The sequence below is a fragment of the Narcine bancroftii genome, chromosome 5 (assembly GCF_036971445.1).
Source record: "Narcine bancroftii isolate sNarBan1 chromosome 5, sNarBan1.hap1, whole genome shotgun sequence".
In the NCBI taxonomy this organism is placed as follows: Eukaryota; Metazoa; Chordata; class Chondrichthyes; order Torpediniformes; family Narcinidae; genus Narcine; species Narcine bancroftii.
In genome coordinates, this window is record NC_091473.1 from 151,976,061 (window position 1) to 152,002,334 (window position 26,274).

The window sequence follows — 26,274 nt, forward strand, 5'->3', positions numbered from 1 at the left end:
AGTCGCAAGTGTTACAATCTGGTAATAAAGAACAAAGAACCCTGATTTCGACTCAGTCTGGTGTTTGTCTCACTCATTCATGAACAAAGCAGACCTAACACCTGGAGGACAGAGACTAGTGGAGGGGCTGCAGGGATCTGTTCTGGGACCCCTGCTCTTTGTGATTTTTATAAATGATCTGGATGAAGAGACAGAAGGATGGGTCAGTAAGTTTGTGGATAACATGAAGGTTGGAGGAGTTGTGGATGGAGCTGAAGGTTGTTGAAGGTTACAAGAGGATATAGACAGGATGCAGAGTTGGGCAGAACAGTGGCAGATGAAGTTCAATCTGGATAAGTGTGATGTGATGCATTTTGGAAGGACAAACCAGAAGGGCAAGTACAGGGTTAATGGTCAGTCATTTAAGAGTGTGGATGAACAGAGAGACCTTGGGGTCCAAATCCATACATCCCTCAAGGTTGCTGCACAGGTTGATGGGATAGTTAAGAAGGTCTATGGGATGCTGGGCTTCATTAATGGGGGGGGGGGGGGAAATTGAATTCAGGAGTCAAGAGGTCATTTTTGCAACTCGACAAATCTCTGTTCAGTTCCGGTCACCTCATTATAGGAAGGATGTGGAAGCTATGGAGAGGGCGTGAAGGAGATTTATCAGGATGTTGCCTGGATTGGGAAACAAGTCTTATGAGGCAAGGTTAGCAGAGCTGGGACTTTTCTCTTTGGAGTGTAGAAGGATGAGAAGAGACTCGATCGAGGTCGACAAGATAGGGTGGACGACCAGCACCTGTTTCCCAGGGCAGGAATAGCAAACATCAGAGGACATGTGTACAAAGTGAAGGGAGGGAAGTTTAGGAGAGACGTCAGGGGTACATTTTTTTTACACAGAGAGTTGTGGGAGCCTGGAATGCCTTGCCAGGGATGGTGGTGGAGGCTGAAATATTAGGGGCATTTAAGAGACTCTTCAACAGGTACATCGAGAATTACAGGGTTGGGAGGGTTTAGTATTTTTTAAGGAATATATGGGTCGGCACAACATCGAGGACCAAAGAGCAGGTAGTGTGCTGTAGTGTTTCATGTTCTTTGTTCTATGTTCTAACAATGTCCTCAAGTCAAGTCCCCTTTATTTATCGTTCATCCCATGCTCACATTGTAAAGACGAGATAGCATTTCTCCAGGACCATGGAGCAGATTTACATAAATATAAGTTAGAATAGAAGTTCAACACATTGAAATATTAAAATATTAAGTCGTAAACAGTAACAGTCCACAGTTCACTATCCACATATGTTTTTGGAATTCAGGAGCCTGATGGCTTGGGGAAAAAACTGTTTCCCAATCTGGACGTTAGGACTCCAATGCTACGGTTCCTCCTACCCAATGACAGAAGGGAGAACAGTTTACGTGAGGGGTATCTGGAGTCCTTCACAATGTTTATTGCCTTTTGCCTGCATCGATTTTGGCAATGTCCTTCATGGTAGGAAGAGGTTCCCCAATAATCTTTTCCGCTGACTTCACTCTCCTCTGCAAGGGCTTGCGATCTGAGGTGGACCAACTTCCAAACCAGGCGAAGATGCAGTTGCACAGGATGCTCTCGATACATCCTCTGTAGAATGTAGTGAGGATGGAGGGTGGGAGATGGACTTTCCTCAGCCTTCTCAGGAAGTAGAGACGCTGCTGGGCTTTCTTGGCTCTGGAGCTGGTGTTGAGGAACCAGGTGAGGTTCTCCACCAAGTGCACTCCAAGGAACTTGATGACCTCAACAGTGGAGCCGTCAATGGTCAGTGAAGTTAAGACAAAAGTAAAAGCGAAAGAGAAGGGTACAAAGAAATGGGAATAAATGGAGACCAGGAAACTTTTAAATACTTAGAGAAGACAAACTCAGAAGGTGATTAGGAAGGAAAGGACGAATTATGGAATGAGGTTAGTCAATAATATCAAAGAGGATGCCAAAAGCTATTTAAAATATATAAAGGATAAAAGAGTGACAAAGTAGACCCAGAAAATGACGCTCGAGAAATTGGAACGGGTACAAGGACGTGGCAGAGGAGCCGAATGAATATTTTGGATCAATCTTCCCTGTGGAAGACTTTAGTAGCACACCAGACTCTCATCGCTCGCTCGGAAGAGAAGTGAGCGTGTTCAAGATCACTAAAGGTACTTGGCAAGCTAAATGGTTTAAGGGTAGATAAGTCTCCTGGAATGGATGGAAGCACCCTTGGTTTTTGAAAGTGGTCACTGTTGAGATTGTGGCGGCATCGGTAATGAACTTCCAGGAATTAATGAAGTCTGGCCTGGTTCCAGTGGACTGGAGAATAGTGAATCTCACTCTGCTGTTTAAGAAGGGAGCGAGGCAGCAGAAAGGAAGTTATAGATCTATCATCCTGATGTTGGTAGTTGGGCAACTGTTGGAGTCAATTGTCGGGGATGAGGCTATGGAACACCTGGGGATACATGAAAAGAGAGGCCCAAGTCAGCACGGTTTCCTTCAAGGGAAATCACGCCTAACAAACCTACTGCAATTTTTTGTAGGATGGACAGGGGAGAAGCAGTGGATGTTGTGTATTTGGACTTTCAAAAGGCCTTCAACAAGGTGCCACAATGAGGCTGCCGAACAAGGTGAGAGTCCGTGGAGTTACAGGAAGGATGCAGCGTGGGCAGAGCATTGGCTGCTCGGCAGGAAGCAGAGAGTGGGAGAAAAGTTGGTTACCGGTTTCCAGTGGTATACTGCATCGAGTCCACGCTGCTGAAGATCCAGCTGCGCTGGGTGGGTCACGTCTCCAGAATGGAGGACCATCGCCTTCCCAAGATCATGTTATATGGCGAGCTCTCCACTGGCCACCGTGACAGAGGTGCACCAAAGAAAAGGTACAAGGACTGCCTAAAGAAAGCTCTTGGTGCCTGCCACATTGACCACCGCCAGTGGGCTGATATCGCCTCAAACCGTGCATCTTGGCGCCTCACAGTTTGGCGGCCAGCAACCTCCTTTGAAGAAGACCGCAGAGCCCACCTCACTGACAAAAGGCAAAGGAGGAAAAACCCAACACCCAACCCCAACCAACCAATTTTCCCCTGCAACCGCTGCAACCGTGTCTGCCTGTCCCGCATCGGACCTGTCAGCCACAAACGAGCCTGCAGCTGACGTGGACATTTACCCCTTCCATAAATCTTCGTCCGCGAAGCCAAGCCAAAGAAAAGAAACTGCAGGGATTGGTGTTGGGGCCGTTTCTTTGTACGTTGTAAATAAATAATTTAGATTAGATGGCTTTGTGGTCAAATTTACAGATGATACCAAAATAGGTGTTTGGGCGGGTGGTGCTGAGGACACAGGAAGGCTGCAGAGAGACTCGGAGAATGGACAAAGAGGTGGCAGCTGAACTACGGTTGGAATAGTTGGAAAGTGTCCGGGCGTGCACTTATAAAAGGGCCGACTATTGTTTAGATGGGGAGAAATTCGGAGGTGCAAAGGGACTTGTCCTTGTGCAGGGAACCCTAAAGGTTAATGTTCAGGATGGTGAAGAAGCCAAATGCAATGTCAGTGTCACATCCAGAGGGACAGGATACAAGAGCAGGAATGTGATGTTGGGGCTTTATAAGGCACTGGTGGGGCCTCACTTTGAGAACAGGGACAGTTTTGTCACTGTATTTAAGAAAGGATGTGCTGGCGTTGGAGAGGGTTTAGAGAAGATATACTAGAATGATCCCAGGAATGAAAGGGTTATTATATGAGGAACATCTGTTGGCTCTTGGACTGAACTCGTTGGAGAACAGAAGGATGAGAGGGGAGCTCATAGAGTCTTTTTGAATACTGTAAGACCTGGACAGAGTAGATGTGGCCAGGATGTTTCCGATGGTCGTGGAGTTTAGGACAAGAGGCCACAACTTCAGGATAAATAGGCATCCATTTAAAACAGATAGGGAGAAATTTCTTTAGTCAGAGGGTTGCAAGTCTGTGGAACCTATTGCCACAGGAGGCTGTGGAAGTGAGGTCATTAGGAGTATTTAAGGCAGACATTGACAGGTATCTCAGTAGTCAGGGCATCATGGGTTACAGGGATAAGGCCGGTGAGTGGGGCTGAGTGAGGGGATGGATCAGCTCATGAATAGAATGGTGGAGCAGTCTTGATGGCCGACTTCTGTTCCTTTATCTTGTGAGCTGGCTTGACAGGCCAATTGGCCTACTCCAGCACCTATTGTCGATTGTCTATTGAGCTCCAGGTCCAAAGCTCTGACACGATCAGGAGGCTTTCATCCCCTGAGGCCCTTTGCGAGTCCTTCTTGCCCTCAGCTCCCTCTTGAATCCCAGTTCCAATACCTGGTTCCAGCAGCCCGCAGCGTGCCCGGGTCCCCCGACTGCGTCGCCCTCATCCCGCAACCTGTGTGGGCCCCTCAGTTGTGGGGCCCCTCGCTGGTCCGCCACCGTGGCCACCGTCCTGTAGGGTTGGTCGTGCTTCTCCTGTTCAGTGGTGGGGAGGGGCGAGGTGTTTCTTCCCATTTCTGATGCCCTGCTCCGATCCGCTGCTCCCCTGGTACCTTTAACCCCTTGTGACCGCCACTGAGCACAGGTGCTGCCATCTTGGGCGTAGACCTCATGGTTGTAGGATATTAAATCCCACCTGTACTCACCTCTCACCTGCTGGTCCATGCTCCTCTCCTTCCTCCACCACAGCCTTTTATTTGGGAGTCTTCCCACCTCCTGCCATTCCTGATGAAGGGGGTTTGTACAGATGAGAGTGTCAGATGGTCAGTGTGAGCAGTTCCTTTGGGCGTTCAGCATTCTCCACCATATGGTGCAGAACACTGCCACACACACACGCAGACATAACACGCACAGATAACACACACGCAGATATAACACACACAAACATAACACATGAGAGCTGTTTTAGCAGTCGTTCACCATTCTCACTGCCCATGAGAAGAATCTGTTCCTCAGCCTGGTGGGGCTGGAGCAGCTGGAAGATGCTGTGTGTAGGGTGGAAGGGGTCCTCAATGACTTTGAGTGCCCTCTTCAGACAATGATCCTGGTAGATCACATTGATGGGGGGGGGGGGGGGGAAGGGAGGATCCAGTTGTCACTCTTAAGGTCCCATGGATTGACCTCTGATCCATTTCTCTACAGCAACTGTACCCACACTGTGATGCAGCCGGCAAGGACACTCTCGATAGAGCCCCTGTAGAAGGTTGATGTAACGGTGGGCGGTCGCCTTGCCCACTTCAGTCTTCTCAGGAAATGCAGTCGCTGTTGGAGGAGGTGTTGAGTGTCCATGATAGGTCACTAGTTCAGTGAACTCCAAGGAACCTCTCCTCTCTCTCCACAACAGAGTTGTATCTGCTTCCACCACCAACCCGGCAGCCCGTTCCAGACACCTATGTCCCACCAATCACCTTTAAACATTGTCTCCTCAAAAGCATCCTCCAGTGTGTGACACTTTTACCCTGGTCTGCCCCCTCTGAGCCTAAATGGATGTTGGCTGGAATGGGGAGCTGTAGATTTCAGGGGAGAGTAGAAAGGCGCCCCCCATGGTTCCCAGAGGGATGAGGGGTGAGTGGAGAGGATGAGGGGCGAACTTATTGATTTATGTACTGATGAGGGGCACAGATCCAGTCATTAATAACAGACTTTTTTTCCCTGGTGGGAGAGTCGAACACAGGTTTAAGGTGAGCGTGCAAAGATTGAAAGATTTGAGGGGAAACTTTTTCCCATGGAAGATGTCTGAGGAAGTGGTAGAGATTTAGTCTGTTCATTTGTGCATTATACCTGGCACAGTGAGAAAGGTTCTTCTTTGAGCAGTCTAGTCAATTAAGTCTAATATTCATACAGCTGTATGAAGAAGAACAAGGCATGTTTAAGGCAGAGTTAAGATGAAAAAGTCAATCTGTACATGTGGGGTTCATTCAGGAACCTGATGGCTGTGAGGAAGGATTGTTTTTAACCCTGCTGGTGCCTTTATTCTCTTGATCCTGCTCCCCGATGGGAGGAGGGAGAAGGGAGTGTGTCCAGGCTGTGGCAGGTCCTTCAGTGGGTCGGCTGCCTTTCCCAGGCAGCGGGAGATAATCATATAACCATATAACCACTTACAGCACAGAACAGGCCAGTTCGGCCCTACTAGTCCATGCCGTAGCAAATCCCCACCCTCCTAGTCCTCCTGACCAGGGGTCCATACCCCTCCAGTCCCCTCCTATCCATGTAACTATCCAGTCTTTCCTTAAATGTAACCAATGATCCCGCCTCGACCACATCTGCCGGAAGCTCATTCCACATCCCCACCACCCTCTGCGTAAAGAAATTTCCCCTCATGTTCCCCTTATAATTTTCCCCCTTGTGAGATGTAGATGGAGTCTGTGGAGGGCAGGGAGGTTGGTGTGAATCACTAATTCCAATGCTGAAGACAGCTGCAAGCATAGGAAAGGCTGGGAGCGGAATAAGCTCAGGAAGGCAAAATAGACAAGTTGGGCTGAAAGGACCCTGCTGTTATAATGAGGATTCTATTTGCCTGACAGGTTGCAGGCATCTGCCTGGTGGTGGGGAGTGACTGGCCTCTAGTGGCCGGTTGTAGTCAGGTACAGTATATCCAGGGTTGATGATCAGCGACTGTGAGTTGTCTGCAGACTGTTGGAACATGAAAATCTACAGCACAATACAGGCCCTTCGGCCCACCGTGCTGTACTGACCCAATAACCTACTCTAACATTTCCCAACTGGTTAACTCTCCATTTTTCTCAGTTCCATTTAACTATCTAACAGTCTCTGAAAAGATCCCATTGCCCCTGCCTCCCCCACTATTGCTGGCAGCACATTCCATGCACCCACCACTCTCTGTATTAAGAACTTTCCTCTTCCATCTCCCCCATACTCATTCCCAAGCACCTTAAAAGTATGCCCCCTCGTGTTAGTCATTTCAGCCCTGGGTGAAGACCGGTGCCCAGGATGGCGCTGGCTGAGTTCACAATCCTCAGTAGCCTTTTTCTGCCCTGTGCATTGGCACTTCCATACTGGACAGTGATGCAGCCAATCTGTATGCTCTCCACGGTGCTCCTGTAGAATTTTCTATTTAGTACAGCAGGTAGTGTAAAATGAATGAAAGGAGCAGAATATACAGAGAAAAGTAATGTCATAACAGTGTCAGGTCTGCAATACAAGATTGCAAGGCAGTAATACCACCAAAAGGTAGTGGTCACAGCCCAGGATGTCGCAGGCAAACCTGTCTCCACCATCGAGAATATCTACAGGGAACGCTGCCGTCAGAGAGCAGCAGCGATCATCAAGGCTGCACACGTTCTGTTCTCGCTGCTGCCATCAGGAAAGAGGTATCGGTGCCACAGGACTCGCGCCACCAGGTTCAGGAACAGCGGCTCCCCCTCCACCATCAGACTCCTCAATCAGGAACTCATTTACGGACTCTTACTTGTGCACTTTATTGATTTTATTCTCTCTGTATTGCACAGTCAGATCATGATTTACATGTGTATGTTTTTTTTAATTTAAATTTAGACGTACAGCTTGGTAACCGGCCATTCTGGCCCATGACCCCATGCTGCCCCAATTAACCTACAACCCCCGGTGCGTTTCTCAAAGAGGCTTTGAGTTCAACCAGGAAAACACTTCCAATGTCTGTTCCTGGTGTCTGGTCTTTCTTTGGCTTGGCTTCGCGGACGAAGATTTATGGAGGGGGTAAAAAGTCCACGTCAGCTGCAGGCTCGTTTGTGGCTGACAAGTCCGATGCGGGACAGGCAGACACGGTTGCAGCGGCTGCAGGGGAAAATTGGTGGGTTGGGGTTGGGTGTTGGGTTTTTCCTCCTTTGCCTTTTGTCAGTGAGGTGTCTGGTACCAGCCATGTAAACAACATGGACTCCTTAGGAGAGCTCACACAGTGGAATTCATTTTCAAAATGTTGTAACTTATATTTTCTTTAGATTTGGACACACAACACGGTATCAGGCCCTTTTCACCCATGAGCCACACAAATATACCTGATTAACTTAAATCCCTGTGTATTTTGAGGGGTGGGAGGAAACCGGAGCCCCCAGGGAAAACCCACACAGACACGGGGAGAAGGTACAAACTCCTTACAGACAGCGCGGGATTCGAACCCTGGTCCCGATAGCTGACACTGTAATGGTGTTGAGCTAACCGCTACGGTAACCCGTGCTGCCCATATTGTGTGTGTATTTCTGGTCATAATGCTTTAGAAAGGGTATGGTAACATGGGAAAGACTGCAGAATAGGTTCACCAGGATGTTACACAGAACAGTTCCAGCACAGGGACAGGTCCTTGACCCACAAACCGCTGCCTGCACAAGATCAAGCTTTCTCTCCCCTTCATATTCAGGACTCTGTCTAGAACCACCACTATTCAAGTCAGGTTTATTGTCATCTGATTGTACAAGTCCAAGCTGACAAGTCCAACCGTTGTGTCCAGGTTTTTGTTGCCTGGCCCGCAGGAAAAAGAATCTCAGGGTTGTATGTGGTGTCATGTATGTCTTCTGAAATCTGAGGTGCATGGAACATGGGGCAGGGACAGATCAGGGACACCCAACATGGATTTGTGGGGGGGAAGGCCATGTTTGACAAATTAGCTGAATTTTTTGAGGAAATGACTAGGAAGGTTGATGAGGGTAGAGCATTAGATGTAGTCTATATGAATTTCAGTAACGCCTTTGTTAAGGTTCCACATGGAAGGTTGGTGAGGAAGGTTCAGGCGCAAGAGATTAATGTTGAGATAGTCAGATGGGTTTAATGATAGCTAGAAGGTAGATGCCAGAGAGTCATGGTGGATGAAGTCTGTCAGGATGGAGACCAGTGATGAGCGGTGTTGGATCCCTTGTTATTCATCATTTACATTAATGATCTGGATGATGGGGTGGTAAATTGGGTGAGTAAATATGCGGATGATACAAAAATAGGAGGAGTTGTGGATAGTGAGAAGGGTTTTCGTGGACTGCAGAAGGATTTGGACTGCTTAGTAGTGGGCTGAAAGGTGGTGGATGAAGTTTAATGTAGATAAGTGTGAAGAGCTTCATTTTGGGAAGAATAACCAAAATAGGACGTATGCAGTGAAGGGGAGGGGGGCATTGAGGAATGCAGAGGAACAGAGAGATCTTGGAATAATGGTTCAGCATTCTTTGAAAGTGGAATCTCATGTAGATAGGGTGATGAAGAAGGCTTTTGGTATGCTGGCCTTTATAAATCATAGCATAGAATATAGGAGCCGGGAGGTGATGTTGAGGCTTTTCAAGACATTGGTGAGGACGTTTGGAATATTGTGTGCAATTCTGGTCTCCAAATTATAGGAAGGATATCAATAAGGTAGAGAGGGTGCAGAGAAGGTTTACTACAATGTTGCCCGAATTGCAGTATCTAGAATACAAAGAAAGACTGAGTAGACTGGGTCTTTATTCATTGGAGCGTAGAAGGTTGAGGGGGGGATTTGATAGAGGTATTTAAAATTATGAGGAAAGACTGCAGAAGGGGTTCACCAGGACAGAGCAGATGTGAATAGGTTCTTCCCCCTGAAGGTCAGTGAAATTGGAACGAGGGGTTGTAAGTTAAGGGTTAGGGGGCAAAAGTTTAGAAGTAACATGAGTGGAAGCTTCTTCACTCAGAGAGTGGTGGCTGAGTGGAATGAGCTTCCGGAAGAGGTGGTTAAATGGAGGTCATTTAAGAGAAGGTTGGATATGTGCATGGATGTGAGGGGATTGGAGGGTTATGGAGAGGGAGCAGGTAGGTGGGACTAGAGGAGATCACTTAGATTGGTGTGGACTAGAGGGGCCGAGATGGCCAGTTTCCATACTGTAATGGTTATATGGAACACTGAGGATCAGGCCCTTTGGCCAATGACGTCTGTTCTGGACATGACACCAAGTTATTCAAAAGCTCTGCTGATTGTTTGTGATACATATCTCTCCCTTCTCTGCATCAGGGAGCCCCTTAAACACGACCATTGTATCTGCTTCCACCACTACTGACAGCCCGTTCCAGGCACCCACCACACATCAACTCCTCCGCCTCTCAGTTTTAATGTGTGTCCCCTCATGTGTGACATTTTTACCCTGGGAAAAAGATTTTTGACAGAGTGCTCTCTCTCTCTCTCTCTCTCTCCCCCTCTCTCTCTCTCTCTCTCTCTCTCTCTCTCTCTCTCTCTCTCTCGGCCAGGTAAGTTGTGAGAACAAGAGATCATCTTTTTCATAATGGAGCTCTGTGAAAGGGTCTGTTAATGACATCAATAGTGGGAATGTCTGTCCTTGAATCTGTGGGGAGGTGTTTTCAAAGTGATGTCTCTGTTCAGCAGGAGTGAGGGGAAGAGGAGAGGCACATGGAACATCAGGCCCTCTGTACTTCATACTAATCCCATTGATATTAGTAAGTCTGTCACTGTCCCTGCCTTACTGCTTCAAGAGCTGGTCTAGATCCGTGTTGAGTGGTGTTCGAGATGATCCCTGCCGCATCTTGGTACATGGCACAATTTGATTTAAAACACCCTGGGACCATTTGCCATGTTGGGAACCATTTAAACAGGAGTGAAACACTCTGTGATTATAGTCAAAACAGAAAAGGTAGAGGAACTCAACAGACCTCGCAGCGTCCATAGATGTGAATTTAAATAACCAGTGTTTCGGGCCTGAGCCTTTCTTCAAGTAAGGTGTGAGTGAAAAAAAGACAGGCATCTGAATAAAGACTGGGGAGAGTGGGGGGTGGGGGGAGAGCAACAGACAGAAGGTGTTAACTGAATAAGATAAGAGGAGAGGTGAGAATTGATTTTGGCTCTGTGAAAGGAGACAGAGGAGAAAGAGAGGGTCAGAGCTGGGGGAAAGGAGGCATGAAAGAAGAGGGGGATGGGGACTGGAGACATTAATGTTAATGCCACCTGGTTTGGAGGGGGCCCAGTCCGAAGTTGAGGTGTTGTTCCTCCAATTCATGGGTGGTGTCAGTCTGGCACTGTCAGTAAGGGGATGGGACTGGGGATTGAAGCAGGTGGCCACTGGGAGACCCACGCTACTGCTGCGGCAGGTGCTGGAAGCGAACCGACCTTCATTCATTCGTGATCAGCAGCTTTTGAAAGGCTCAGAATGAACCTCTGCCCCACCGCGCCGGAGAACCGAGTTCGATTCCGACTTGCGGTGCTCTCTGGGTGGAGTTTGCACGTTCCCCATGTGACTGCGTGGGGATTCCCCGGGCGCTCCGGTTTCCTCCCACCGACGTCGGTGGGTTCAATGTCCCCAGTGTGGAGGTGAGGGGGAGAATCTGGGGAGCTGGAGTGGATGGGAGTGTGGGGGTAGTGGGGTGGGGCCAGTGTGAATGGGGTTGTGGGGGTGGCGGCCTGCGCCGGCTCTGGAGGGGGGGTGTGCGCTGGGAGACCCTCTCCCAATACCACCCCCCCCCCATCACCCCGTTGGTCCAGATGGGATGGGTTGCCCCACAGACCAAACCTGAGGGCACCTTCATTCCGCCAAGTTCCGAGCAGACAATGTCTAAATATAGTCAGAATCCGGAACAAGGATGTGCTTATTTGGAAGTTCCTGCTCGCCTCTTTCTGCGAGGTGTTTTACAAACAAATCCGGCCCCTCAAACGAACCGCGGAACCTCGTCTCTCCGCAATAAGCCGAGGGAGAACCAGAGGCTTCTCGATAAGGTGCTCCCATTATTCTCCTGACAAGCTCCACACACACACTCCCTCTCAACCTCCCCCTCTCTCCCACTCTCTCTCCCTCCCTCTCACTCTCACACTCTCTCCCATTCCCTCACTCACTCCCTCTCTCCCTCACTCCCTCTCTCCCTCACTCCCTCTCTCCCTCACTCCCTCTCACTCTCTCTCCCTCCCTCTCTCACTCCCCCTCTCACTCTCTCTCCCTCTCACTCTCTCTCCCTCTCACTCTCTCCTCTGTCTCTCTCCCTCTCACTCTCTCCCTCTCTCATCTCTCTTCTCTCTCCCTCTTCCTCTCTCCATCTCTCTCACACACACAGTATATACACATACACTCACCCCAAGCACAGACACACTGACAGACATTGACAGAGAAACTCACACCCTTAGACATTAACCCCCAGACACACGCACAGACACCAACTCACAGACATAAACCCTCACACAGAGAAATAGACCCACAGACACACGCAGTGAACCCTCAGCAAGGGGACTTCTAAACATCGCCTCCATTGCCATTTAACATCTAATCAGTTCGAACAAAAAGCCCCAGTTACCTCAAAGTCCACGGGCGCCTCACAAATCCCCTCACGCGTTTTCAGATGAAACCTAATGTTGGACCTGGAAGAGAAGCTGGGGCAATTGGCCTGAAATCCTCTTTGATCTGCCAGTCTTCTTGGCAATGTGTCCACACACAGAGAACAAGGTGGGGAGCATCTCCTGGCTCCCCACAGGGACCGGAATGAGGTCCTACATGCTAACATGGACCCCCTCCTTCCCGGGCCTTAATCGGTGCGTGAACCGTGACATGTCCCCCCCCCCCCCCACCCTTCCCTGTCCCCCGGCTAGAAGCAGTGGAGCTGTTAGAATGGCCGACACCCCACCTCACAGTCCGCACCTTTCCAAAGCCCCCAAAGCACCGCACCGAGAATCTCAGGGTCTCGGATCAAACACCAAGCAAAACCTTCTTTCCAAAAAGAAAATGCTCCAAGAAAAGTTTTGAGACGTCAACAATGTTTTGTGGTTGAAATAAAAGGCACCCAAAAACTTGTGGGAAAGGGCTGATTCTCCACCACCAAACATGGGAATAAGAATGTTACCTGGTGCAGAATAACTCATCTGGACATGGTGAAGGGGGGGGGGGGGGGAGAAACGTCCCCCCCCCACCCCCCGCACTCAGCCGGCCTGGGTTGGAAATACTGGGTGCCCCTGCCCTCACGCGTCCGAGTGTGTGGGAGTGAGGGAGGGCTGGTCTTTTCATGGGGAACCTTTCCTCTGTATCTGGCCCCGGGGCGGTGTCTGTGCAAAAACATTCCTGGAATAGTTGGTGAGGAGCCCTCAGATGGGGAGGAGGGCTGTGCACGTCAGACGAGGGGAGGCTTATAAAGGCACCGAGCCGCGGTCGCAGCCGGCAGACTTCCACGCCGCGGCGAGACCCCCGCACAAGGATCCCCGCACGGGCTGCTGTCAACCCGTCGCAAGGGCAGGAAAGCTCCAACCTCGTCTGCGTCCACTCCGCCCCGAACCATGGTCCGTTTCCCAGCGCTCGCCGTCCTCGCTCTGTCCCTCGCCAAAGTAAGTGGCCCGTTTTATGTCCGCCTGCGCTGGAGAAATTCGGATGGTCGCACCTCGTGGGGTTGGGGGATTTGGGGGGGGGGGGGGGGGGGACGACCTGGCTCTTCGCTCCATGGCCCGTGGGACCAGCTGGGTTCAGGCAGAAGCTGTGATTCAGTCGCCATCAGTCGCCCAGCAATGCTAGAGAAAGTCGGCCGGTCAGGGGGGGGGGGCTGAGCCCCTCCTCAAGGTGGGGAGGCTGAGCCCCTCCTCAAGGTGGGGAGGCTGAGCCCCTCCTCAAGGTGGGGAGGCTGAGCCCCTCCTCAAGGTGGGGAGGCTGAGCCCCTCCTCAAGGTGGGGAGGCTGAGCCCCTCCTCAAGGTGGGGAGGCTGAGCCCCTCCTCAAGGTGGGGAGGCTGAGCCCCTCCTCAAGGTGGGGAGGCTGAGCCCCTCCTCAAGGTGGGGAGGCTGAGCCCCTCCTCAAGGTGGGCTGAGCCCCTCCTCAAGGTGGGGAGGCTGAGCCCCTCCTCAAGGTGGGGAGGCTGAGCCCCTCCTCAAGGTGGGGAGGCTGAGCCCCTCCTCAAGGTGGGGAGGCTGAGCCCCTCCTCAAGGTGGGGAGGCTGAGCCCCTCCTCAAGGTGGGGAGGCTGAGCCCCTCCTCAAGGTGGGGAGGCTGAGCCCCTCCTCAAGGTGGGGAGGCTGAGCCCCTCCTCAAGGTGGGGAGGCTGAGCCCCTCCTCAAGGTGGGGAGGCTGAGCCCCTCCTCAAGGTGGGGAGGCTGAGCCCCTCCTCAAGGTGGGGAGGCTGAGCCCCTCCTCAAGGTGGGGAGGCTGAGCCCCTCCTCAAGGTGGGGAGGCTGAGCCCCTCCTCAAGGTGGGGAGGCTGAGCCCCTCCTCAAGGTGGGGAGGCTGAGCCCCTCCTCAAGGTGGGGAGGCTGAGCCCCTCCTCAAGGTGGGGAGGCTGAGCCCCTCCTCAAGGTGGGGAGGCTGAGCCCCTCCTCAAGGTGGGGAGGCTGAGCCCCTCCTCAAGGTGGGGAGGCTGAGCCCCTCCTCAAGGTGGGGAGGCTGAGCCCCTCCTCAAGGTGGGGAGGCTGAGCCCCTCCTCAAGGTGGGGAGGCTGAGCCCCTCCTCAAGGTGGGGAGGCTGAGCCCCTCCTCAAGGTGGGGAGGCTGAGCCCCTCCTCAAGGTGGGGAGGCTGAGCCCCTCCTCAAGGTGGGGAGGCTGAGCCCCTCCTCAAGGTGGGGAGGCTGAGCCCCTCTCCACACAGAGGGTGGTGGGAGTGTGGAACCAGCTGCCAGCTGAGGTGGTGAATGTGGGCTCAATTTGAACGTTGAAGAGGAATTTGGACAGGTCCATGGATGGGAGGGCTATGGGCTGGGGACAGATCAGTGGGACTGGGTGGAATAATAGTTCAGCACTGACTAGAAGGGCTTTATTCTATGGTTCTATTTGAGCTGGGGTGAAATACTAGAGAAGGGGGCTCAGACGTTACACAGCATCCGGAGAGGGTGCAGGTTCCTGACCCGCGGGGCCTCAAGGTGGGGGGGGGCGGGCTGAGCCCCTCCTCAAGGTGGGGGGGGGGCGGGCTGAGCCCCTCCTCAGGGTGTGGGGGGGCGGGCTGAGCCCCTCCTCAGGGTGGGGGGCGGCTGAGCCCTTCCTCAAGGAGTGGGGGGGGCTGAGCCCTTCCTCAAGGAGTGGGGGGGGCTGAGCCCTTCCTCAAGGAGTGGGGGGGGCTGAGCCCTTCCTCAAGGAGTGGGGGGGGGCTGAGCCCTTCCTCAAGGTGTTGGGGGGGCTGAGCCCCTCCTCAAGGTGAGGGTGAAGAATCGGGGTCTGAGAGGAGGGGGGGGGTGGGCTTCTCCAGCATGAAGTTCAACCACGGCGCCTGCAGACTCTGGTCGCACTTTATCCAGCGTCTCGGCCTCGGAGCGGGGTGAGTTTTAACTCGCCTTTGAACGATTGGGATCTAGCACGGGCGCCGGGCCGAATGGTTGGCTGTGTTGCCTTGTGCAGAGTGGGGGCGGGTGGTCGTTGACTGCCACCTTGAACGGAGGTGTCTGTGCCTTTGCAGGCGGCGTGGACCTGCGCGCCCGACTGCCGGTGCCCGTGGGAGCCGCCACGGTGCGGCCCGGGTGTGAGCCTGATGCTGGACGCCTGCGGCTGCTGTCGGGTGTGCGCCAGGCAGCTGAACCAGGACTGCAGCAAGGCTCTCCCCTGCGATCAGTCCAGGGGGCTGGAGTGCAACTTCGGCGCCAGCCCCAGCGCCCAGCGAGGCATCTGCAGAGGTAAGCGGGAGGCGAGATCGTTTTCAAACCATGTATGGTTATGCCGTGGAGCCTCTTGGCCGCGGATTGGCAGTGAAAGCTGGTGACTTCAGCTCCCTGGAATGTAATTCACAGCGTTTCCAACTCCCCTCTGTCAGGAGATTTGTTTAAAATGATGAGGGGCTAGACAGAGTGAATGGAGACAGGCTTTTCCCACTGGGGGTGGGTGAGATACAAACCAGAGGACTTGGGTCAAGGGGAAAAGTTTAGGGGGAACCTCTCCACACAGAGGGTGGTGGGAGTGTGGAACCAGCTGCCAGCTGAGGTGGTGAATGTGGGCTCAATTTGAACGTTGAAGAGGAATTTGGACAGGTCCATGGATGGGAGGGCTATGGGCTGGGGACAGATCAGTGGGACTGGGTGGAATAATAGTTCAGCACTGACTAGAAGGGCTTTATTCTATGGTTCTATTTGAGCTGGGGTGAAATACTAGAGAAGGGGGCTCAGACGTTACACAGCATCCGGAGAGGGTGCAGGTTCCTGACCCGCGGGGCCGACTCCGCTCAGGCTCCCCCCCCCCCCCCCCCATAGCCCTGGTTTACATCCTGTGCCTTCCCGTCGTGTCTTGCCAGCGAAATCTGAGGGACGGCCGTGCGAGTACAACAGCCGGATTTACCAGAACGGCGAGATCTTCCAGCCCAACTGCAAGCACCAGTGCACCTGCATGGACGGCGCCGTGGGTTGCCTGCCCCTGTGTCCCCAGGAGCTGTCGCTGCCCAACCTGGGCTGCCCCAACCCGCGGCTGGTGAAGGTGCCGGGGCGGTGCTGCGAGCAGTGGGCGTGTGACAGCAGAAAGGGCCGGCCAGAGGACGAGCGAGAGAAGGGCCGACTCAGCCAGGAGACCGTGCCCAAGGCATGGCATGACAACCAACTCCTCTTCCTCCTCAAGAAGGGGCTACCAGGTAAGCTACGGCACCATCTCAAGCCACTCAGGCCATTGTGTCCATGATAGCCCTTTTGGAGAATCTCCAACCCCTGCCCTCTCCCTGCTCCCCTTCCTTGCACTCGCTCTCAAGCCCAGATGTGAAATCTCCCCAAAACAAACTACAGAAGCTGCAAATTTGGTAAAAACCATATCAAATCCAAAAATAAACTTTAGTCACAATAAATGATTTACAATTATTCACCTCCTCAGTCACATCCACACATTTTCTTCAATGTGCCCTGTTGCATATGCTCTCTATTTCCATCACTGTGGACCCTCTCTTGTTTCCCTCAATTTCAGCCCCTCAATGCCTAGTGATGGAAGGACTCTAGACTGTTGTTCCCCCCCCCCCACCCCACCTCCACAGGCCCCTCACATTGGCTGCTCCAAGCCTTAGTGTGTCCCTGCAGCCTGGAACGGGCAGCATTTCCTCACCATCATCACCGAGTGCTGGAAAACCAGCAGGTTTCGGGCTGGCCAAAATGCACCTTTCACCGAGTTGATGGCCTTCCAGAAGTTCTGGATGTCTAACTCTGTGTGTGTCCCCAGGCGTAGACCAGAAGGTCCTCTGTCACGTTGCTACTGGGGATGAACTGTGAGGTGGGTGACTGACTCCACTCAACAGCAGTCATCTCAGGGACAATGTGCTTTGAGGGTGATGTTCTGGTTGTACAGGAAGGATCTAACTGGGAAAGACTCCTCTCACCAGCAGCCAGGCCAAGTCTTGATTGTGAACACTAGCGATGAGGCATTCCACCAGATGACCTGGACAGTCTGCTCAGGGAACCACCCCACTGTGTCTATTGAGTCTTATTTCTCAGTGTCTGCAGGACGTTCCATGCTGACCACTGCCTTTTGGTCTTGTGGTCAGAGGTGTTGTCCTAGAAACACTTGTGAACAAAGGCTTAGGTGGTGTGGCAAAGTCCAAGTAATTGGGGGTCAACAGCGCCAGGCCCATCCTTCATAATACCTGGGACTGGTAGAACCTCAGCATGTCGTGACACTTGGTGCCCTCAGACTTTGGTTCCACGCACAGCCTGAGGCAGTCAGACCTGACCCCAGACTTGATGGGGAAGCTCTCTGTTTCCCACCCATTGATTTGGGCTGCATTACGGATGTCCGTGCAGAGCATTTTCATCTAATTCCGTGTTCCCTCCCCAAAGCCCATTTTGGAGAGCACATTTGTCATATACATGTGTGATAATTGGTTGAAAGCCTTCACCTGGTCTAAGCTGACCAGGCAGGTGTCCACCCTTCCCCCCCGTGCCCTGCACGTAAGTGAGCAGCGCAAGGCTGTCAGAGACTTTCCTGCCTGGAACCGTGCAGGTTTGGTCTGGGGGATCACCTGTTCCATGGCAATGACCTTGGACAGGATCTTGTAATCGATGTTTAACATTGATATGGGTCTCCAATCCCTGATATCCTCCTTCTCCCCCTTCCATTTGGTCCCAGAAACACTCAGCTGGTCAGCCAGCATCTGCAGAGAGATTTACCAGTTCAGCTGGGAACCTTTCCTTAGAACACTTCCCTATTGATCACCATCTCTTGGTGTTCCCTGAGGTAAGGAGGTCCACTCGACAGGGTCCATGCATCTGTGGATGTGATACCCCTCACAGCAGGTTGCACCATATGGGCCTTCAGTTTGCAGGGATTGGCCCAGGGTTACTATTGATGTCTGGAGGGATTGGCCCAGGGTTAGGATTGGCCCAGGGTTACTGTCCATGTCTGCAGGGATTGGCCCAGGGTTACTGTCCATGTCTGCAGGGATTGGCCCAGGGTTACTGTCCATGTCTGCAGGGATTGGCCCAGGGTTACTGTCCATGTCTGCAGGGATTGGCCCAGGGTTACTGTCCATGTCTGCAGGGATTGGCCCAGTGTTATGTGTCGATGCTTGCTGCAAACCCTGAGGTCTTGGATACATCCTTGGAGCTGCACATGTTGGACCACCCTGGATGTGATGTCATCAACAAGCACTCACTCAGGGTTCACTTCCCCTCCTGACAAATTTAAGAAACTCACACAAGTTTTCACCACAGACCATTGCCTTTGAGCAAAGATTTTCCAAAGTGGCATCTAAACGAATGGTTTTCAACATTTTTCCCCCCCACTCACATACTACCTTAAGTAATCACTTACCAACCACAGAACACCTATACCATAGGATGCCATAGGTGATCTGTGGTTAGCAAGGGATTATGTAAGGTGGTATGGGAATGGAAAGGCAAAAGGTTGAGAACCACAGCTCTACCCCTTCTAAAGGAGCAAAGCATGGCATGAGATTAATTTTTAAAATTTAGACAGGCCAGGTAACAGGCCCTTCCAGCCCATGAGCCCATGCCACCCAATTACGCCCAATTCACCTACAACCCCTGGTACGTTTTGAAGGGTGGGAGGAAACCGCAGTCCCTGGGGAAAACCCATGAGGACAAGGGGAGAATATACAAACTCGTTACAGACAGCGTAGGATTCGATCCCCTGTCCCAATGGCTGGCGCTGTAACGGCGTTGCACCAACCCTGTGGATAATTAACATTTCCTGTGTAATCCTCCACCATTGAAAACGTACTGGGGGTTGTAGGGCAACATGGGCCTGTTACCATGCTGTGTATCTACGTTTAAAATTTACATTTAAGTTTAAGTTTGTCCTTGCCACTGTTCTAAGATCATCCTCCTTCTCTGATTGCAGATTGGAGACCCAAGTGTTTTGTTCAGACAACTGAGTGGTCACCGTGTTCCAGGACCTGTGGGACAGGAGTCTCCAGCAGGGTCTCCAATGACAACCCCGAATGCAGGCTTCGAAAGGAGACCCGGATCTGCACCATCCGACCCTGTGACCAAGCTGTGCTTCCCAACCTCAGGGTAAGCCCCACTCTCCTCCTCTGAATGTAGGGGATGGCACAGCAGGCAGTGCCCCTGCCTCGGCTCTGAATGACCCGGGTTCAGTCCTGACCTCTGCCGAGTTGAGTGTGCATGTCTTCCCAGTAACCAGGGTGGGTCTCCTCCAGAGGCAAGTGGGTTAGTTCCTCCGTAGTATGTGGGTGAGGGGTGGAATCTGGAAGGAGATGGAGGGGAGGTGGGGGGAAATAAAGTGGAAAACACAGTAATGCTGGAGAAACTCAGCAGGTTGTGTAGCGTCTATAGGAAGTAAAGGGTAACAGCCCTTCGAAAAGGCACAAGCAAAGAGCAGAGGAGCAGGAGAGTCTGCAGATGCTGTGATTGTCGTCGAAACACATGCAAATGCTGGAGGAATTCGGCTGGTCTCCCAGTGTCCACTGGAGACAAAGATATATCGCCGATGTTTCGGGCCTGAGCTCTTCTTCAAGGAATAAGCAGAATGAGTTAGAAGCAGGAAATCTCAGACGGTGCCGGCTGGGTTAGGGGTTCAGACCCACAGAAGGTGTTCATTGGGTATGATTGTGGGGGGGGGGTGAGAATTGATTATGTCTGTGCGCAAGGAGACAGGGCTGGGAGAAGGTGATGGGATTGGGGGGGGGGGGGGTGCAAGAGATGGGGCTGGGTGGGTGTTAACAAAAGCTGGAGAAGTTGATGTTAATGCCATCTGGTTGGAGGGCACCCAGACAGGAGAGGTGAGGTCTCGTTCCTCCAATTTGTCTCTGTCTGCAAAAAGGAGGCGGGAGTCTGAATAAAAAGTTGGGGGGGTGGAAGGGGCAGGGGGAGGAGGTAAGGGATTAGAGTGGGACTGGGGTAGCTGGTCAGCAATGGCTCATAGGCCCAGTTGGTGCCGTCTCTCGTTGCTGGATCTACTGTGCTAAGAAGCCGAGTGTCCGCTTGCTGATTGATTTTTCCTTCCCCAAACGCAGAAAGGGAAGAAGTGCTACAGGACTAAAAAGCCCAGCAGCCCGTCTCACATCACCTATGCAGGCTGCGCCAGCGTGAAGCTGTTCCGCTCCAAGCACTGTGGCGCCTGCACGGATGGCCGGTGCTGCACTCCACAACTGACCCGTACCGTCCGGGTCCACTTCCGCTGCGACGACGGCCAGGCCTTCGCCAAAAACGTGATGATGATCCAGTCGTGCCGGTGCCACTCCGACTGCCCCCACCACCACAACGAGGCCTCCAGCCCCTACATCACGCTGCACAACGACATCCACAAGTTCCTGGATTGACGCTCAGCACGAGAGGCCCAGGGCAGGGGGGTAGGGTAGGGTGGGGTGGGCAGGGATGGGGTCGACACCGCAGGCAGGCTTCGTTCCTCCTCTCCACTGCCGAAAGGCATGGTTTAGCCAGATGGATGACCGGCACATCCCCCACCGGTAGGAGAGTTTGACCTGGCCCCTGTGTTGCGACGGCAGGGGCGTCTGGAGGGGGCCGGGGCCGTTGGAGGGGCTGTGCTGCTGTGGTTACTTGCTTGAGCATTACACACCAGACGTGCAACAGCAAAGGGGACCAGGAATGGGATGGGAGAGGCCACAGCAACTGTTGTTATACTGTATCTTATATCTAAGTGCACTGTGCATTCATGTCCATGGGGTAGCAGAGGCTGAGGGGTGGGTGAAGCCTCAATTTCACGTAGAAGCTTCAATTTATTGGAGCAATGAAATAAGCTTCACATTGGAGCATCGTTTACCCACTTTTTGTTCTATTTGTAACAAAGCGATGTAAATTTGTATTATATAATGTCTTCTTGTGTATTCTTAGCAAACTATTGTCTCATATCACGTCCTTGTACGAAAATACATGGTTGTAATGGAAAATGGAGCCAGGTCCTTAGTTCCCAGGCAAAGAGCAACCCACACTATTCCCTCTCGGTGAGCAAAATAGTTCGCCTTATATGGCAGCTAGTAACCAATTCTGTTCACACTGGCTGTCTTACATGCATAGCGAGGCAGAGTCAGTTATGTTAAATCCTGCAACATTATTTATCAAACATGTAGCAAATTCTATTGGGAACAGAGATGTCATACTGGAATTAAATGTACATAGATTTAATTTTTTTAAGAAGGAAATTAAACGATTTATTTATGGAACTGATTTCTGACATAGTGGGCTCATTTCTTCTACAAGGCAGAGATTGACAGGACATCAAGGTTAACGGGGAGAAGTTCCGGGGAGTGGGGCTGAGTGGGAGGATGGATCAGCTCATGGTTAGAATGGGGGGCAGACGCGATTGGCCGACTGGCCAACTTCTGCTCCTACATCCTGTTATAGTGCAAGACCAATTTGGAGTCTAATGCAAGAAGGAAGTTCAAGTTTATTGTCACGTGATTGTACTGGTACAACCCAACAAAACAGTGTTCTTCGGTCCTCAGTGGAAAAACATGTAAACACACAACCAGACATAACACAAGTACAAACAATACACGTGCAGGTACATATATAAAAAATCAATTTTGTTTCATGAATATGAGAGACTCGGATGGACAGTGAGAGCAGTTTCTTAGCTTGTTGAGCATTCTCACTGCCCGCGGGAAGAAACTGTTCATATTAGCCTGGCGGAGCTGGCTCTGATACTCCCGCACCTCTTCCCTGATGGGAGTAGGTGGAAGCTGCTGTGTTCGGGGAGGAAGGGGTCCTCGATGATTTTGTGAGCACTTGTTAATTCCTGCTCGGTCACGCTGCTTGGGGGGAGGGGGGAGTTGAGTAAGAGAAAGGAAATAAGATGTCTCAGTTAGAAGCAGGATTTGAAGTCAGCCATCTGGCCTGTCGAGCTGCTCCACCGCTCAACCAGATCATGGCTGATCTGGCCGAGGACTCAGCTCCGCCTATCCGCCTGTTTCCCAGAACCCTTCATTCTCCAATTTAGGTAAAAAGGTTCTTAACCATTCTCACATCTTACATGTAGTTCAGTAAGTTGCAATCAAGCAGGGCTCCAAACTAAGTAAGATAAAGCATCCGGGACCATAATAGAACCTGGTAAAACCAAGACAGGAAGCCATTCATACAGGGTGGGTCGTGTAACAAGAGTACAATGGTTAAGTTATTGGATCGAGAATCAGGAGTTTGGATCCCACCATGCATCTGGAGAATTTAGATTCAATTAAGTAAAAATGTGGAATTTGAGAAAAAAGTTAGAAAATGTAGTGGACCATGAAAGCTCAGAAACAGACCCCTTCGCCCCTTCTAGTGTGTGCCAAACTATTTTTTTTAGTTTAGTCCCACTGACCTGCACCCACTCCATACCCCTCCCATCCATGGACCTGTCCAAATTCTTCTTAAATGTCAAAATTGAGCCCACATTCACCACTTCAGCTGGCAGCTCATTCCACATTCCCCACCACTCTGTGTGAAGAAGTTGCCCCTCATGTTCCCCCTAAACTTTTCCCCTTTCACCCTTAACCCATGTCCTCCGGTTTGTATCTCACCCTGTGGAAAAAGCCGACCTACATTTACTCTGTCTGTCCCCCTCATAATTTTAAATACCTCAATCAAATCTCCCCTCATTCTATGCTCCAGGGAATAAAATCCTAACCTGTTTAACCTTTCCCTGGTCTCCTTCGAGATGGGAAATCTCTACTTACTGTCTGGTCTAAGATCAATCTGTGTGGCTGTTTCTGTACTCGTTTTTTTTAAGAGGGGAGCAAATATGTTTGGTTAGTGAACATCCACACTGCCAGTGATTTCTACATTCCCAAATATACCTTCTGGAGGGACAGGAGGAGGCCAATCACCCCCTCAGAGTCCTTCTGTTCTTCAATGAAATTAACTGTGGCCTGATGCCAGCTTTTGCCCACTCTTGCTAACAAGGAACTAATAACATCAGATTCAATATTAACAATTGTTCCAGCATCAATTGTCACTTTAGTGGGAGAGAATTCAAAGTTCCCATCACTCTGTTGGAGAATCATTTCTTTAAGGAGAATGGCTTTACTTAACAGACTGATTCCCAGCCATTAGAAATATCTTCCCCATGTCCAGTCGAAACTTCTATTAACTCTGCAACTTAACCTCTCAAATGTCGCAGCGGGTCGTGCCACTGTCCCACAGCTTCAGAGACCCGGTTTCGATCCCAACCTCTGCCTCTGCCTGCGCGGAGTTAGCACGCTCTCCCTGTGACCCCTGAGGGATTCCCCTGGTGCCATGATTCGCTCCTGCCTGTGCCCTAGAGATATATAACCATTTACAGCACAGAAACAGGCCAGTTCAGCCCTTCTAGTCCATGCCGAACCATTTCTCTCACTAATCCCATTGACCCGCATTCAGCCCATAACCCTCCACACCTCTCCCATCCATATACCTATCCATATAATATCAATCTCGCTTCTACCATCTCTCCTGGAAGTTCATTCCATACCCCCACCACCCTCTGCGTGAAGAAATTCCTCCTCATGTTTCCGCTAAACTTTTCCCCTTTTACTCTCAATCTGTGCCCTCTTGTTTGATCTCCCCCACTCTCAGTGGGTAAAGCCTGTCCACATTGACTCTCTCCGTCCCCTTTATAATTTTGAATACCTATCAAATCACCCCTCAACCTTCTACATTCAACAGAATAAAGTCCTGCCTGTTTAACCTTTCCCTATAACTCAAACCCTGAAACCCCGGCAACATTCTCGTATGTCTCCTCTGCACTCTCTCTATACTGTTTATATCCTTCCTGTAATTTGGCCACCAAAACTGCACATAATATTCCAAATTTGGCCTCACCAATGCCTTATACAATTTTAACGTAACATCCCAACTCCTGTGTTCTACACTCTGATTTATGAAGCCAACGTACTAAATGCCTTCTTCACCACCCTGTCCACATGTGACTCCACTTTCATGGAATTATGTACCATGACTTCTAAATCCCTTTGATCCACTATGGGTCAGTGGGTGAATTGGCCAGAACAAAATATCACAGCGTTTTGTGTGTGTGTGTTTGTCTGTGTGTGAGTGAGAGAGCAGTGAAACACAGGAGTCTGTAGGTGCAGTAACTGTAGAAACTAGAGGAACTCGGCCGGTGTTGCAGCATCTGTAGGAGGGGTGTTTTGGGCCTGAGCCCTTCTTCAGAGAGTGAGTAAGGAAAGACGACCATTTGTGTTGAAAGGCTGGGAGGAAGGGAAGAATGAGAAGGAGGAGGAATGCAGACCAACAGACTAAAGACAGGGTAAGCTACAGGGTCCTGATGGGCTGAATAGCCTCTGCCAAGAATAAGTAACTCAGCAAGAATGCAAATTTGTGGAATCCTTGTTGGCAATCCAGTCCCTGATCCAGATGGCACCGTCCACTGCTGCTCTCTCCAAGACCTGGTTATGGAGAGAGGAGGGAACTGCAGGCCTCGGTCCCAACTTGCAGGGCCGAATCGTCTGTCTGGAGGGGAAGTCATAGACTCTGGCACTCATGGAACCAGTTTCCCAAAGCACTCATTCAAAAATAAAAGCAAATCCCATGGTGTAAAGGAAGGAAATTCTCCCTCAAGGAAACTAATGAGTGTCACCTTTCCCTGAACCCATTCCAAAGGGTAAATCACTTCACTGTTGTCACCAGTGGTGAGGGAGCTCCTGGGGTGGAAAATATATCATTCACATTTCACGTTCATTGGGAGTTGAGAGAATTCAATCGGGAGGAAATCCGGAGAGCAGCCCAACACTGTTGGAAGGGCCCCCTTTGCAAACTTCTTGCCAGTTTGAGAAATTCCTTCATCCAGCAAGATGTGAACAGAGAGCGACGTCGAGGAACCAAACTGCAAATGTTCTCCCCAGTGGCAGGGCTGCAGGAATTTGGTGAGGAATGTACGTCGGCATCTGGGAGCCGGTTACCTACCTGCATGACAGAGATTCCTTAAATTACAAAAATAAATTCTATTCATTAAATATATACACAGGAAGCACCATCTGGCCAGCTTTCACATTCATCAAGTCGCCAAATCAACACATTTATTGTGAGGACAAACCAACACATTCTATTTACAAAGCGCCAACGTGACCGCCGGACAATGCAGGTTTTCCTCAGTTTCTCAAAAGGCACCCACTGCAAGGGCTGAGGAACGTGTGGGAGGTCTCGCCCTCCGGACACGGGGACACGGGGGGGTGGGGGGTTGAAGGGAGAGAGAGGTGGAGAGGGAGGGACAGAGAGAAGCAGAGGCAAAAGGAGAGAGAAAGAGAGAGGGAAAGCAAGAGAATAGGGCAGCACAGTTGGCGGAGTGGTTAGAGCAGCGCTGTTACAGCGCCAGCGATCAGGCCCGGGCTTCGAATCCCGCGCTACCTGTGAAGAGTTTGTACGTTCTCCCTGCGTCTGTGTGGGTTTTCCGGGGGCTCTGGTTTCCTCACACCCTTTAAAATGTACTGGGAATGTCAGTATAATTGGGCGGCATGGGCTCATGGGCTGGAATGGCCTGTCACTGTGCTGTATATTTAAATTTCAAAGAGAGTGGTAGAGTGAGGGGGGGAGAGAGTGGGAGAGTGGAGAGAGAGAGGGAAGGAGAGAGAAAGGGAGAGGGGAGTGAGGAGGAGAGGAAGGGAGGGAGAGAGAGAGAAAATCCTGCAGCTTTTTTCCCTTCCTGGAGGTGACCCCACCTGAAATGAACAGACAGTGCAGAAAGGTGGGAGGAGTGACGGGTTAATGATTTGTTCCACATCTTCATCAGTGTTTTCCCTCCAATTCGCGTTCAGGGGTGGGGGGAGGCTCCCACAGTTAAATGTGCACAAGGCAGATGGAAAAGCCAGGGTTAACCTAGTTCAGAGACAGACACATTCATCGAGTCATAAACCAGGGAACCAGGCTCTTTGGCCCTTTATGCCCATGCTAGCCATCACATTCCCAGCTGCACTAGTTCCATTGTTCAGATTTGGGTCCACAGCCCAGTTTCAAGAGTTTTCCAAAAAACTCGTTAAATATGGGAATCTCTGTCTTCCTCTCAGGCAGTGAGTTCCAGATCCCATCGAAATATTTCTCGTTCAA

The 26,274-nt window shown here is 51.2% G+C and overlaps 1 protein-coding gene across 1 annotated transcript; it reads left to right on the forward strand.

Moving 5' to 3' along the window:
* Positions 1-13,073: 13,073 nt before the first annotated feature.
* LOC138764077 (CCN family member 1-like) lies at positions 13,074-21,426 on the forward strand. Its single transcript, XM_069939402.1, has 5 exons — positions 13,074-13,214; positions 15,258-15,471; positions 16,083-16,412; positions 19,121-19,293; positions 20,256-21,426. Exons 1-5 carry the CDS (start codon positions 13,167-13,169, stop codon positions 20,559-20,561), a joined length of 1,071 nt encoding a protein of 356 aa, XP_069795503.1. The 5' UTR covers positions 13,074-13,166; the 3' UTR covers positions 20,562-21,426.
* The last annotated feature ends 4,848 nt before the right edge of the window (positions 21,427-26,274 follow it).

What these genes read in the sequence shown, in the direction of transcription:
- LOC138764077 (XM_069939402.1), top strand. Translation starts at nt 13,167, where the DNA reads ATGGTCCGTTTCCCAGCGCTCGCCGTCCTCGCTCTGTCCCTCGCCAAA. An exon ending in TCGCTCTGTCCCTCGCCAAA is followed by an intron (nt 13,215 to 15,257) that starts GTAAGTGGCCCG and finishes GTGCCTTTGCAG; the next exon opens with GCGGCGTGGACCTGCGCGCC. An exon ending in CCTCAAGAAGGGGCTACCAG is followed by an intron (nt 16,413 to 19,120) that starts GTAAGCTACGGC and finishes CTCTGATTGCAG; the next exon opens with ATTGGAGACCCAAGTGTTTT.